Below are 15,787 nucleotides of genomic sequence, written 5' to 3'. Positions count from 1 at the left end.
GGCGATAGTTTTTCGGCTAGCGCGGGGGTTAGCGCATGATGAAAAGTCACGTGCGCTAAAGCAGCTAACGAGGCTTCGTCAAAGGAGTCCTAAGTTTTGAACATAAAAACAGTAAAATATAAAGAAATACAGCCAAATGCAATACAGGTGGGGTGGAGGAGTGGGAATATTTCATGATTTCTTTTGTTATGAATAATTGTTGGGTATAAGGGAGGGGGAATATTTGATGAGAGTTCGAATTTGATGATATATTAAGTGATGTTAAAGCATAAAATGATTGCATTTTATGTTACACTTATTGTGAGTTTTAAAAATGAATATTTATTTAAAAAAAATTAAATCCCTCTTTTACTAAGCCATGATATAGGTTTCTACCATGGCCTGGGGCATTAAATGCTCTGACGCTGCTCCCGCTGCTCATAGGAATTGTATAAGCTTCGGAGCATTTAGCACTCTGTGCCACAGTACAGTAGAAACTTCTTTTTTAAAAAAATAATCTTTATTCATTTTAAAACACTTTCAATAAGTGGAAACAACATAGATTATACATTTAACACTTTAGACATCACTTAGGATTTTACAAGATTCATACAGATCATTTTATCATTAAAGTAATTATAAAATTTTTCATAAGAACATAAGAAGTTGCCTCCGCTGAGGCAGACCAGAGGTCCATCTCACCCAGCGGTCCGCTCCCGCGGCGGCCCTTCAGGCCTATTGCCTGAGCAGTGATCCCTGACTATTTCTATAACTTACCTCTTACTCCTATCCCTATAACCTGCCTCTACTCCTATCTGTACCCCTCAATCCCTTTGTCCTCTAGGAACCTATCCAAACCTTCTTTGAAGCCCTGTAACGTGTTTCTGCCTATCACAGCCTCCGGAAGTGTGTTCCATGTATCCACCACCCTCTGGGTGAAAAAGAACTTCCTGGCGTTTGTCCTAAACCTGTCTCCTTTCAATTTCTCCAAGATATATTTTACATATTTTAAATATAAGTTATTCAAGTTAAATCAATGTTTTTCAATTTATTATATGTGAGATATGTTTGCTTTATAATATTTGTGGAAAGGGTGGATGGGAAATTTATATATTGAAGATGATGCTAGAAAAGTGATGTGTATGATTTAATTGATTTAATTGATGTATTATTGTACACTTGATGTAAGATGAAAAAATGAATGAAGAATTGGAAAAAAAATAAACATAAGTTATTCATATGATTAATCAAACTTATTTATCAAACCTCAAAAAAAAAACCATCCTTCCCTCCTATTATCATCTATATAAATAATTAAAAGACCTTATAATCCTCCCCCTCTCCCTGGATGTGCATTTTATCTAACAACAAAATCATAACTATAATAATTCTACAAAAGTAAAAACTTCTATTGCGGCTTAGTAAAAGTGTGTGTGTGAGGGGGGGTAAAACATTTTTTCTCTCCTGAAACAATGAACATTGCAAATTCAGGTACTGGGATGATGCTCTAAGTAACTGGAATTTTTGACTTTGAAGCAAAATAAGTTGTTTTTTTCTCCCCTTTGCACGAGATTTAATAGATAAGTCTGTGTCAGCCTTTGTCCCCAATGTCAACCCGAGACCACTGTAGTAATACCAAATTGTTTCCATCCCTTGACAAACACACTTTTAAACAACAGTCTATCTATAACTTGAATCCTTAATTCTGCCCTGCCGTTTTATACCTTTTCACATCTTTACCAGCTAAATTTAAATATTACTATTAATTAATGTAGTGTCCTTGGCTGTGCCCCATTGTGGCCTGTGTGTAAAGATAGACAATTTTAATGACCATCTTTGCTTTTTTTTAATGTGCATTTTCCACACTGCTGCTCAAGTATTTGAGATTGCCTACCCTTATCTTACTATCTTAGACTAGTGCCCAGTATGGCAATCAACCAGAAAACCCAATAAAGAGTCGGTGAATTATTTGCGTGACTGTAGTGAAATGAGCCGTGTGCATGTCCTGCAGATACCCATTACCAGCTGCATTGCAGTTCTTCAAGCCTGACGTCAAGACTAAGTTCATGTTACTGACTAGACAGTGTGAATGGAGCATAACGTTACATTCCTCTCTTTTTGTTTTATTTTCCACTAGGAAAAATGCCATCAGTACTGGCCTGCAGAGCGTTCTGCCAGGTATCAGTATTTTGTGGTAGATCCCATGGCAGAGTACAACATGCCACAATATATCCTAAGAGAGTTCAAGGTCACAGACGCAAGGGTAAGTATTTGGTGGCTTTTCGGTGGACTTAAAAATATGAAAAGTTAATTTTCTTTCTTTTGCACATTTTTAATCTTATGATAGACTATATGGTTAATATTATTCTTCGTGGCTATCTGTAACATCTAGTGATTTGCTTGCTTTCAAATTTTGCATCTGCACTAGAGAATGACACAGTGGCTGTTACCCACTGCTAGCCGCAAGTATCTGTGAGTAATCTGCCAAAACAGAGGAGAGAAAAGAGGTGGTCGCCGCGGGTACGGGGAGAAGGCCATTCACCTCCCTGTCTCCGCAGTGAAGGGAGGGGACGTGCACAGTCACCGATCGTGCTCCCTCCCTCCATACTGATAGCCGCCAACGCCGCCCAAGCATCTCCTTCCCTTCATATCGCTGCTGCCTGAGCCCGATCACTGCCACCTGAGCCCAATCGCCGCTGCCTGATCATCTCCCTCCCTGCTCCTTACCTTCGCAGAAGGCAATTTCTAAATGTGTTTCCTACCAGCAGCTGGAGCGTTGAAATCGCATGCGGCTGCCGTAAAGGTCATCTCTGACGCTACCGGAAGTTGCATCAGAGGCGACCTTTCCTGCAGCCACATGCGATTTCAACGCTCCGGCTGCTGGTAGGAAACACATTTAGAAATTGCCTGCCACGAAGGGGCCTGGAGGGAGAAAGAGAGGAAAGGTGGGGTGGAGAAAAACAGACGCTGAAGGGACCTGGGGAAGGTGGGGTGGAGAGGAACAGACGCTGAAGGGAACTGGGGAAAGTGGGGTAGAGAGGAACAGATGCTGAAGGGAACTGGGGAAGGTGGGCTAGAGAGGAACAGACGCTAAAGGGAACTGGGAAAGGTAGGCTAGATAGGAATAGACGCTGAAGGAAACTGGGGAAGGTGGGGTGGGGAGGAACAGACGCTGAAGGGAAATGGGGAAGAGAGAGACTCCAGACTATGGGGGGAGTGGAGGGAAGAAGATGGGTGCCAGGCCAATTGGGGGGTGGGGTGAAGGGAGAGGCACAGTAATAGAGCAAATGGAAGATGTAGAGAGAAGACAGATAGTGGATAGAAGGATTTGAATGAGAAGATAAGGAAAGCAGAAACCAGACAACAAAGGTATTTAAAAAATTTCTATTTATTTCCTTTTTTTTTTTTTTTTGCTTTAGGATATAGTATATTAGTTGTGTTGATAAAAATTTATAAACAAAACCCTGCCAGCTGAACATCTTTCTCTAGTTCAGCAGTCAGAACTCTGATTTATAAGGAAGGAATAAGCTGAATATTGCAGTACTGAGACTTGTATGGATGCTATGGGGATGGGGCGGTGACAGGGACAGAGAAGTGATAGGGAAAAATTTTTTCCTCGTGTCATTCTCTAATCTGCACAACACAACTATTGGAAAACTTAAATGTTTATGCTGGAAACCAGGACCAGCTGAAAGGCCATTTCCCATTCACCATATCCCTCTTTTTATGGCTTTCTCATCACTTCGGACTCTAAATTTGTCTGTGCCTTGAATAACCTTTGAGGTTTTTTGAGCTTGAAGGTTAATATAATGCAAGTTAAAAAGTACAGTACAGATAACACTCCAAGAGAAACTCTGTAAGGTTCACATTTCATAATCTGACTTTTGATATAACTTGCCTTTACATAAACTTTTTTGTAACATGTTGGCTAATTCTGTATAAATTTTATCACTGGATTTCCAAACACAAGATTCCTTCAAGATTAGATTTTTTTTTTTTCCATTTTACTGTATAGTATTAAATCTAAAGCAGACACGTTATGGATAGTGATGAGAGATGCACAAATAATTAGAGGTCATATTTAAATCAGTCAAATTTCAGTTCACAGTTTTTTATGATTATTACTATTATTATTATTTGAATTCCTCTGTTTGCTGGTGGATTGTGTCAGACTTTTCTACATTATGTGAAACCAGTTACTGAAGGCAGGATGCAGTCCCATTCCTGGTTACTAGATTCTTTGAAATGTGGACAAGCAGATGGTGTGTAGAGCTGGTGAGGGGTATTGTTAATTAAGTTTCTTATTAAGCAGAGCAGGCCTTACAGTTTTTTCAGCCGTTAGGGATATACCGAAAAGCTAGGCGATCCGTTGGATTGCTGCTAACACTTCGGCACATTCTTTATAAGCTTTACCAGTGAAATGGAAGTCATCAGATCACATAGGGTTATCGCAACATTACTCAGCTACCCAATATATGAATTTGCTGAATTTCATAAAATACTTGCAGGATATTGAGTATCACAGGAAAAGCATCTATCATAGTAAAAGGCATAGGCGTCGGAATAGGGGGGGGCTTAGGGGTCGTGTTTCCCCACAAAATTGCCCATGGCTCCAGGGCTGGCATTAGCCATAGCCCAAGGTTTCTCAACGCGCTTCTCCCGCCACCCTCCGCTACATTAAATTATAGCCTCGGTGCCGCAACTGCAGGAAGGGAAGGGCCAGTGCATGCAGCGATTGCATGCCGCCGGCCTACAATCCTTCCCTCTGACATCAATTCTGACGTCAGAGAGAAGGTCCGGACCAGCCAAGCAGCAATTAGCAGGCCTGGACCTTCTTTCCGACATCAGAATTGATGTCGGGGGAAGGCTTATGGGCCGGTGGCATGCAATCGCTGCACGCGCTGGCCCTTCCCTTCTTGTAGTTGTGGCACCGGGGCTATAATTTAATATAGCGGGTGGCGGGCAGTGGACCGGGGGAGGGAGGAGAGAAGGAAGCAGCAGCAGGTTGGCTTGGGGACATGCAGTCTTCTGCGTGGCTTTGGGAGTGAGGGGGCACTAAGGACATAGGAAGGAGGCACTGAGGGCATTAAGGACATAGGAAGGATGCACTGGGGGCACCAAACACATAAGAAGGAGGCGCTGGAGGCATTAAGGACATAGGAAGGGGCACTAAGGGCATAGGAAGGAGGCACTGGGGGCATTAAGGACATATGAAGGATGCACTGGGGGCACAAAGGACATAAGAAGGAGGCGCTGGAGGCATTAAGGACATAGGAAGGGGCACTAAGGGCATAAGAAGGAGGCACTGGGGGTACTAAGGACATAGGAAGGAGGTAGGGAATAGAAAAGGACTGTTGTTGGGCCTGAGTGCAGAAATAAATGATGCAGTCAGAAGGAAGTGCAACCAGAGACTCATGAAATCACCAGACAGCAAAGGTAGGAAAAATGATTTTATTTTCAATTTAGTGATCAAAATGTGTCAGTTTTGAGAATTTATATCTGCTATCCATATTTTGCACTATATTTGTCTATTTTTCTATAGTTGTTACTGAGGTGACATTGCATATTTTAAAGTCATCTGCCTTGACCTCTTTGAAACCCCCCCAAATAGAAATGATAATTAACATTGCTGATGTTTATACTGTATGGTAATTTTTCCACATTGGCTTTTTGTTCTCCTGAAAGACATTCACTCTTTATTAAGGCTGTTGGTACATTTTTGTTGAGGAGAGAAGAAGTCTCAAATGAAGTGGAGCTATTTGCTGGGCAGCTGGAGACATGGGAAATTGGGGATTCTACTCATTAAACTATATAATCAAGCAAGTCTTGTGCATTACTTAAGTGACTTGGATACGAGTCAGTTCACTGATGTTGCATCTTTGGCGTCTCAGTTTTCTTTTACAAGCACGGCTTTCTATACTTCCCTTAACGATTCAGAAGAGTATACTGTTGAGGCCCCTGTGACAGGTATGGAGGGAACTGCTTAATTGTTGGAACCAAGATCCAGTCTTTTTGCCATTGTTGGGGAATGCAGAGTTCTCCCTGGGTATGAGATTCCAGCGGTATTTCCCAGATGAAACACTGCTGCATATAATGGCCTTACATCTTCTTTCTGGTGGTATTGCAGATCAGGTCGCTTATATACAGTTGACTCACTACTTGGCCTCTCTGCGATTGCAAGGTCTTTCATTATGTTTTGACAGGCAACTATGGGAGTTCTTGGAAGAGGACATGTTGGGCCAAGTTTCTATTTCATGGTTTCATAGGCAGTTGAGTAAACATCATTCACAGAAAGTGTATACAAGTTGGAGGCTTGGGCTATGGACCTTGGTGAACCCCTCTGATTCCTAGTGGTACTGGATGTTTTAGGCAGGATATCTGGAGAGGGCCATAGTGTGAAGCTACAGGAGTTCCAGTTTCATGTGATCCATAGGGCTTATTGTCTCAGAAATAGGCACTAGAGAATGACACGGTGAAAAAATTGGTCCCCGTCACCGCCCCGTCCCCGTCTCACCATCCCCGTCACCGCCCCGTCCCCGTCTCACCATCCCCGTCACCGCCCCGTCCCCGTCTCACCATCCTCTTCACCGCCCCGTCACCGCCACTGCCACCCCATTCACCGCCCCGTCACCACCACTGCAATCCCATTCACTTTTCTTTATTTACGTATAAAGGAAACATTCTTTAAAACTTTAAAACTTAGTTAAATATTAGTTAATAACTATACAAAAACAAAACACGCAGAGAAAAAATTAATTAATATAAATTCTCAAAATTGACACATTTTGATCACTAAATTTAAAATAGTTATTTTTCATACAGTTTTTCAATCACTAATCTTCCACCACCCCTGGGGCTAGCAATGCAAAAACAAACACGACATGTACTTTAAATGCTTACGGCTGCAAGTCTCCCCTCCCCCCAGCGATCACGGCAGGAGGGCACCCAACCCCTCCTGTAGACCCCCCCAACGGCCCTCCCGACAATCGCAGCAGAAGGGTACCCAACCCCTCCTGCCGGTCCTCCCAATGGCCTCCCCTAAGATCGCCGGCAGGAGGGTACCCAACCCCTCCTGCTGGACCCCCCCCCCAACAAACCCTCCCACCCCGGAACCCCCTTAGTCTTACTTTCCAAGTTGGACCGGACGGCTCCTCACACGTATGGCCAGCAGGCTTGCCTCCGTCCAAATGAGGCGGGCCCGCCCCTACCCTGCCCAACCCACAGGATCCTAGGGCCTGATTGGTCTAGGCACCTAAAGCCACTCCCGCTATAGGAGGGGCCTTAGGTGCTTGGGCCAATCAGGCCCTAGGATCCTGTGGGTTAGGCAGGGGAGGGGAGGGGCGGGCCCGCCTCATTTGGACGGAGGCAGGCCTGCTGGCCAGACAAGCGAGGAGCTGTCCGGTCCAACTTGGAAAGTAAGACTAAGGGTGGTGTTTCGGGATGGCGGGGTTTGTTGGGGGAGGGACCGGCAGGAGGGGTTGGGCACCCTCCTATTGGCGATATAGGGGGCCATTGGGGGTGCCGGCAGGAGGGGTTGGGCACCCTCCTACCAGTGAGGGCGATCGTCGGGGGGGGGGGGCGGGTTCTATTGGCAGGAAGGGTTGATCTGACAAATGAGGAGCACAGTGAAAACACAGGTAAATTGCGGTTCCTAGAGGGGGGGACATTGGCCTGCGGGGACAAATCTATTCACCGTTTTTGCGGTCGGTGAAAGGATTTGTCCCCGCGTCTGCGGCGATTTGCTAATGAGGTCACCATAACCCGCAGCCAAACCGCAGCCACGCAGCAGTTCGCTGCGGGGATCGCTCCCCGTGTCATTCTCTAATAGGCACCTCTCAATATTTTAAGTGTCGACCATGTAAGAATTCCTTTGCACATGGTATTTAGCAGTGTAGAAAAATCAAAGATTTTTGGGTGGCACTGGTAGTTTTCTTGAAAATGCCCTTATATTTTCCTTTGAAGGTATAGTTTTTTAATAAGTCTGCCTTAATGGGAGCAAGGGGAAGAGGTAAAGATTTGTTTTTAGGTAAAGCCTATATTATTGGTAAGAAATGTATACGTAATCATTTGCTAAGTGACAGTCCTCTGACATTTTGGCCTTGGAAGAAGAAACTTCATTCCTTAATGAAGATATGGGAATGTTATGGAGCTCAACATCATCCTAAGTGGCAAAAACAATTTCTCATGGTGCAGGAACCCAATTTGAATTGTATATCCCCCAAAGCCATAGTCAAATCTTGAATAGATTTCACTACATGGATGACAAATGAGAAGAATATCTGGACTCTTTGGGGGGACAGAGACAGAACGGTGGAGGTTATGCTCTGTTTTAAACAGTCAAAAAGGCTGCGCAGCCTTAGGTGCAGCAGAAGGTTAAGGTTTCTGTTGCTTCTGATGCTGCTGTTTCTTGGGAGGCAGACGACTGTAAGGAGCCGCCCTCGGAGCATAACGCCTCTGGAAAATTGGAGGAGGTTGGGAAGGCTTGAAAGGAGCTGGCTTAGGCTTTGGTCTGACAATGGAAGCAAAAGATTTTTCATGTTCAGTTTCTTTGTGGCTGCCTCGATAGATTCATCAAAGAAGTCATTGCCTGCACGAGGAATGTTAGCCAAGCGGTCCTGAAGATTAGGGTCCATGTCGATGGTGCAAAACCAGGCAGCGCATTGCTACGGAGAAAGCAGTTGCCCTGGCTGACAACTCGAAGGCATCATAAGAAGATTGGAGAAAATGTAATCTGAGTTGTGACAGAGTAGCGTTGACTTCTTGGAATTTGAAGTGCTTCTGTGTATCTACATAGTTGAGAAATTTAGGAAGAAGATCAATGATGAACTTGAGATAAGTTACAAAATTAGAATTATAATTCAGGACTTTGGAGGACATCATAGCATTTTGGTAAAGGTGATGTCCAAACTTGTCCATAGTTTTCCCTTCCCTTCCAGGAGGAACGGTAGCATAAACTTTGGAAGGATGGGAATTTTTCAAGGAGGACTCCACAAGCAGGGATTGGTGAGACAACTGCGAATTCTCAAATCCTTTGCAATGCAGAGTTTTATACCTGGAGTCCAATTCGCCTGAAACAGCAGGAATTGTATAAGGAGTCTCCAGGCATCGTGTGAAAGTCTGAGACAAAAGTTTGTGAAGAGAAAGTTTAAGTGACTCTGCAGGAGGTTGAGGAAGATGCATGACCTCGAGATACTCCTTAGAGTATTTAGAATCAGCATCCAATTGAAGTTCCAGCTCATCAACCATCTAGCGAAGAAAAGAACAGAAAGACAGCTGATCTGCCAATGCCTTGCCTCGAGAGGGACTCGATGACCTCGAGGCAGCCTGGGTTGAAGATGAAGCCTCACCGGGGAAATAATCCTAAAAGCAGAGATAATCGAATATTTGATGAGACTGCCTAGTCAAAATTTATACTTTGCGTGTTAGACGATGTAAAGACAAGTATGTGTCCAAAAGATATTAAAAGTGACCAGATAACCACTGCAGAGACAAAGTAAAGTACCACATATGCCCCCCTCCCCTGTGTTCAATGACCCCATTGCACCCCCACAAAGTTCAGAATAAAAATGTACATACCTGCCTTTGGAACATCAGCACTTGGCATAGGAAAGCCTAGTAGAGCTGCACAGAGGTGGCTTAAGTAGTCTGGGCGGTGGGCTAGTGAACTATAGAGAGGAGGACCCAAACCCATAAGCCACTATAACTACTACATTCATGGTGGAAAATGTTAGCCCACCAAAAAACCCTAAAACCCTACTGTACTGCCATATAGGTGTCACCTATAGCCATAAAGGCTATTGGGGTTGTAGACAAATGGGTGTAGTGGGTTTTGGGGAGGCTCACCATAGCCTATAAGGGAGTTCTGTTGAGATGTTTATGTGGCACCCTTTTTGTGAAGTTCACAGCAGTGCCCTGTAAGGTGCCCCATTGCTCTGTTGCCATGTCTGGGTGGCCAGTTCATGACAATACTGGCCCCTCCCACATCCAAAAGGTCTTGTTCTGGGCATTTGGGACTTTGACAAATTTTTGTTTGTGAATGTGAAAACTGTTTTTAAACTTTTTATTTTTTTGTACATTGCTTAGAAGTAAGATTAAGCGATTAATCAAATTTTAAATAAAACTTGAAATTATAAAAATAGATGTAGTAGTGGTCTGGATGATCAAAAGCTTGGACGTACAGATAGACGATTTTCAAAAAATGGAATAGTTTTGACATACTTTTCGAGAATGGATATTTTACCGGTGCCGACTTTGGGTGACTAATGCTCTACGTCCAAATTGGGCATAGACGTTTCTTTTGATTATGGCCCTCCACACTAACAAGGAGCACAAAATTCTATCATCATGCTAGAAAGTGCTTAAAAAAAACCCAAAACACCCTGATATCACTACTGAAAAAACTATCAAAAACAGTAGAACACTCCCAAGGCCAAGAAAAAGGTACTATTATCCAGAAAAGTTCTCAAAGAAATAAGACAAAAATTAGAGAAAACAGAAGCAACACCTCCTCCCCCCCAAAAAAACAAAACAAACAAACAAAAAAAAAAAAAACCCCAACAACCCAAAACTTATCTGAAATTGTGGATAGATCATGTCAAATCCTTCAACTATACAGCTTATCTGGGATTGGGACTCATATACTGCCTTTTTGTAGTTATACAAGCACACTCAAAGCAGTTTACATACAAGTACTTCAAGCATTTTCCCTATCTGTCTCGGTGGGCTCACAATCTATCTAATATATCTGGGACAGTAGAGAATTAAGTGACTTGCCCAGGGTTGCAAGGAGCAGCATGGGGTTTGAACCTACAACCTCAGAGTGCTCAGGCTGTAGCTCAAACCACTATGCCACACTTGGGCACTCCTATGTTGCATAGCATGGTGAAGAGTAGCTATAAAGCCCAATAATATACTGTTCACCAGTTGATGATAGAATTATGTGCTCCTTAATAGCATTTTCGATAGGACATCTAAGTCTGTGTTTGAACGTTTTGAGAAAGGTATCCAGAAATCCAGCAGAGAAAATGTTCATTTTCAAAATGGCAAAACATCTGTCCCTTTTTTTATAATAACTTATCTAGATATTTTGGCTATTCCCGAATATAAAAACATCCACTTGAAAAACGCAGAAAAACAATCTTTCCCAACATCCAAGCAGCCTGCATTCTTAGCAAACTGTTCAGTCAGCTGAGCATAGCAGAGGGGCACTCCAAATGAATATCTTAAGTTTCTGATCATTGTCAGAGTCTGATCATAACCCCAGGGCCGGATTTACAGATAAACTAGGACAGTGGCAAAGCCAGATGGCAAATTTTAGGTGGGCCCAAACACAAAGTGGTGAGCATGAAATTCTCTCACCCTTCCCCCCTACTCTAAATATAAAAATAAATACCTGAGCTGCTAAGGCTGAGATCAGGGCTGACAGTGACAGCAGTGGCTTGGGACAATGCCACTGGCTGTAAAGCTTAGAAAATGCTTTTCTGTTTTGGCTGGGCCTAACCCAAAATGTGTCAGATTCTGCTCATCCAGATCCAGTTGTGGCTATGCCACTGAGTTAGGCGCCTCATATTTAACTAGCATGGAAAACTATTAAAAACCTAAAATGTATCTTCCTAGTTAATTGAGGGTTCCTCTTAAATGTTACAGCTTAGGGGCCACAGTAGCATAAATCCAACTCTTCCTGATCCTAAAATGAGAGGCTACTAGGTAACATCATTTGACTGAATATAGCAAGCTAATAGGACTCTCTCTAAAAATTGGGACCATTTGGATTGATAAGGAATTTCTTTTTTAGGGGGGGTGGAGATAGGGTAGCAGTTTGGGGGAACCAATATGTTTAATGGAGGGACAGGCTTGTTTTGCTGGGAGTCTTGATTGGGAATGATCTTGATGGGAGAGGGGAATAGATAGATGTAATCTCCTCATGCTACGGGCCCTTCTTTCACTTTGAACTGGTTAGCACCAATAGTTCTTCTAGAGACTGCTTGAACACTGCATATTTTGATTTGGTGTGTGTATATATATATATATTTTTTTTTTGACCTGTTGCACTTGCCAGAGATTCTTCATTTTTGTGAGTGTGCAATAAAAATGCAATACATTCTGCATTAAGTGGCATTTTTATATGCCTGCTGAAACCATTTAGCACAGATTTGTGTGCATAGGACCTGCTAATTCAAATTATTCTATGGCACATTTCTAAGCCATTCTAATAAAAGGGAAAATTGTAGCTGAGGTTAATATTATTTTATCTAGCAAACAAATTAAGTATTGGTGAGGAGGGATGTGACGGCTCTTATAGTATCCTAACAGCACATTATTCAGCTAGGGATGGCAAGTTAACTAGAAAGTGCTCTCATTTATTGACAGCACTGATAAGTGAACGACTGTACCATGTTTATCATTTGCTGATTCGTCAAGTCGTTGAATTTATTTATTTATTTATTCAATTTTCTATACCGTTCTCCCAAAGGAGCTCAGAACGGTTTACATGAATCCATCACCTTGCTGATTTCTTTGGTATGAACATGTGTAAGACATCCTCCCACTCCTCAGGGTTCATTAAAACATGTCTGGAATGGGAACGCAGTTAGAAAGTTTTGATCTAAAAGGTTTTAACTATTGTGCACAAAATAACTGGCAGGTTCTTCCCAATTTTGCAGTAGCACTACCCTCTTCTTTATTAATTTCCTGTAAGTTCTGGATAGAATAACCAGCACCAAAAGAACATGCTAAATAGATGTTTCTTTACACATTGATTTGTAAAACAGATCTGTCTTTGCGATTAGTTTATTTTGAGCTACATTCTGTTTCTTATTGAACTATAAGACACGATGTTCTCCAGAAATTCTTCTGTTTCTGACCCCATTCTGATTTAACAACTTTATTTCCTTTACATATAATATCATAAATGTCCTTAAGCTGGAGAAATCAGCTAGTAGTTGAATTCTTAAAGGAAAAGTGTCAAAATCATTTACAAAGGCAAAAAGCATTTTACATTACATTTCTATTCCACCATTGCCTTGCGGTTCAAGGCGGATTACAAAAGAATTACAAAAAACGTATTACATAAGAACATAAGAACTGCCATCTCCGGATCAGACCCATGGTCCATCGAGTCCGGCGATCCGCACACGCGGAGGCCCAGTCAGGTATACACCTGATGTAGTTTTAGTACCTTCCTGAGAGGAGTCGGCTTCACTACCAACAAGTTGTAAGAAACATGGAGACAGTAGAAGATGGCTTTTTTCCCCTGAAGTAGCCCTTGCCGGGCGAAACAGAAAGTCTTTTCTGTCGGGATTATGAGTTGGAAGCCTTTGGTGAAAATCTCCTTTTTCCAGATGAGTGTATTTTTTCCATATTTTTTTTTGACTGTGTGCTTCATATCTCCAAGAGCTCTTACACTAATTTAATTAAGCTGTAGCCCTTGCTAACTAATTGAGTTAAGTTTGGGATTCTGGCCTGTATTGCTATATACTGACGCTTATACATAAAAAAGACTTTGAAAAAAAGTGACCAAAATATGATTTTGTATGTATGAAAACGAGTGAAGCAGTGACTCATATATATGTTTGCGGAGTTTTTTTGTAAACCCGTGATGATGTGTGGAGGGCTGGGTACTTGTGTAGTCCCAACCTCCCTCAATTGAGGTTTATTTTTTCTCCGTTTCAATTTTTGGTTTATGTGTTGTCAGCTTTGTTTTTGGTATACATGGCCTGGATGTTTCCCTGCTAATAACTGGATTTTACAAACATGTAGTTTTAGTCACCCATATCCCTCTATGCCTCTATGCCAGATATCTGGTAATTTCTAGTGGAGATAAGGAGTAGATGAGGTTGCTTTGGGGAATCGGGAAGGTATTGGGAAGTGGTATTGGGAAATGGGAAGGAGCTAGCGGTATTAAGTCGTTTGCAGGAATTTCTTGAAAAGTAGAGTTTTTATTTCTTTTCTGAATATTTTGTAGTCTGGGGTCGTAATTAATAGATTGGAGATTTGGTTATCGAGTTTTGCTGCTTGTGTGGCTAGGAGGCCATCATATAGTTTTTTTCTGTTTGACTTCTTTGATTGGAGGGTACCTGAATGGAGTGTAGGTTTTCCTATGTCTAGTTGATATAGTTTGGATGAGACGGTTGTTCAGGTAGGTTGGGCTGTCGCCGTTTATGGTTTTAAAAAGTAGACAGTAGAATTTGAATAGTATTCTTGCCGAAATTGGAAGCCAATGTGAATTGAGGTATGCCTCCGGCTCTTAGTGCCATCCCTAGTCCTAGGTCTTTTAGACATTCTCTACCTCCCCTGCCCAGCAACAATGATAAAACAACTACAAACAATCCAAAACACAGCATTGAGATTTATCTATTCATTGAGGAAACATCGAATCGGGAGGCCTTTTTTTTTTTAAATTGAATCGATTTGAATTGATTTACCTGTTTCAAATCGGTAAATTGATTCGAATCGTGAATCGGGCAGCACTAGCAGGCACCATACCACTGCCTAACTTAATTGGTTTAATTGTTTTAAATTAGCACCGTAATCGACTGCATCGTTTAAAAGCAATTAAAAAGTAATTATATTTTTTACGATGTAGGCACCCACCAGCGCCTCCAAAAACAGCAACATGATCGCATCTAAGGAGGTGCCTGAGGTTGAAGTAGGTGTGGTTAATGCCGGAAATGACCTTAGGCGCCTCCATAGACGCGATTCACGTCAAACATAGGTGCCGGAAATGTAGGCCTTCAAAACCCCAGCCTACATATCTGACACCTATGTTTGATGGTGGCTGTGATTCTACAAACAGCACTGTTGTGTGTGATTGGCACGCGACTGGCGCCGTTTTTGGAGGTGCCAGCTGATAACGGTGCCGTTTGTAGAATCCGGTTCTAGGAGTTCCTGATATATAAGCAGTATAAATCATGTTCACATTCTGAAAGAACCTGTAGGTCAGTGTTCAGGGGAGAAAGACAGTTGTTTTACTGGAGAATAAATAGCTGTCTTGAAACTTTCAGAGGTTTTTTGTGGCGTATTCCACATTACTGACCCTAGTTGCAGCATACAGATAATAGGGGGATTTAGCATGACAGGAGCCAGATCAGAATGATGAATTTTGGATGTTATTTGCTGCATTTCCCCTATTCAAGGATGCTTCAGCTAATGCTTAGAAATATGTGGCCACGGCATGTGCTGTTTCACCCCACCATATCAGGGAAATGGATGCTGTCAGCATGTGCGAGGAATCCAGAAGGCATGAAGGTTAACAGCAAAAGCACAATTTGTGTCAGTTCTCTTAAATGTCATAGTCTGACAATGTTCAGCTGGTGCAAATAGAGCTTTTGTGGATTGCACAAGGGAAACAGAAAATCTTTGTATATTCTGCATACGGCACCATAAAATCATTGAATTATAATGACACTCGGAAAGCAGCACAAGGCATCATCCGGCCATAGCTAATATCTTTATGTGGAATGCAGTGCTGCTGAGTGATCAAGTTACATAGAATAACTTTTAAAAGAATATATGTGATAAAGATGCAGTTTGCATGAGCAAATTGAATATGCCATAGTGAAACTATGTTAATCAAATTACAGAATAAAGACTAAGCTAGTTTAAAGGATACATGCCCAATGCACCAGAAGATAAAAGACAGCAGAAGAAATTGCTTCTGACTGAAAGCCCACTACAGTTCATTGGACTGTAGCACACTAGGGTCTAGGCAACTACTTGCAATTCAGCACTGTATCGTTATTTACTTTCTGATCATACATATTTATTTATTGTATACCACAGATTCTCTTCAGTTTACATTAAAACAAAA

At 42.1% G+C, this 15,787-nt stretch overlaps 1 protein-coding gene across 12 annotated transcripts in view; it reads left to right on the top strand.

The window, feature by feature from the left end:
• Positions 1 to 15,787, top strand: part of PTPRD (protein tyrosine phosphatase receptor type D) — a 1,247,124-nt gene that overhangs the window by 1,193,216 nt on the left and 38,121 nt on the right. For all 12 annotated transcript variants that reach the window (XM_033918844.1, XM_033918800.1, XM_033918751.1 and 9 more), the window contains one exon: positions 2,117 to 2,242. In XM_033918844.1, coding sequence (XP_033774735.1) covers positions 2,117 to 2,242 — 126 coding nt within the window. The remainder of the gene's footprint in view (positions 1 to 2,116; positions 2,243 to 15,787) is intronic.

This window comes from Geotrypetes seraphini, chromosome 1, assembly GCF_902459505.1.
Source record: "Geotrypetes seraphini chromosome 1, aGeoSer1.1, whole genome shotgun sequence".
NCBI lineage: Eukaryota > Metazoa > Chordata > Amphibia > Gymnophiona > Dermophiidae > Geotrypetes > Geotrypetes seraphini.
The sequence above is the reverse complement of the archived record's forward strand: the minus strand, read 5'-3'. Positions and strand labels throughout refer to the sequence as shown.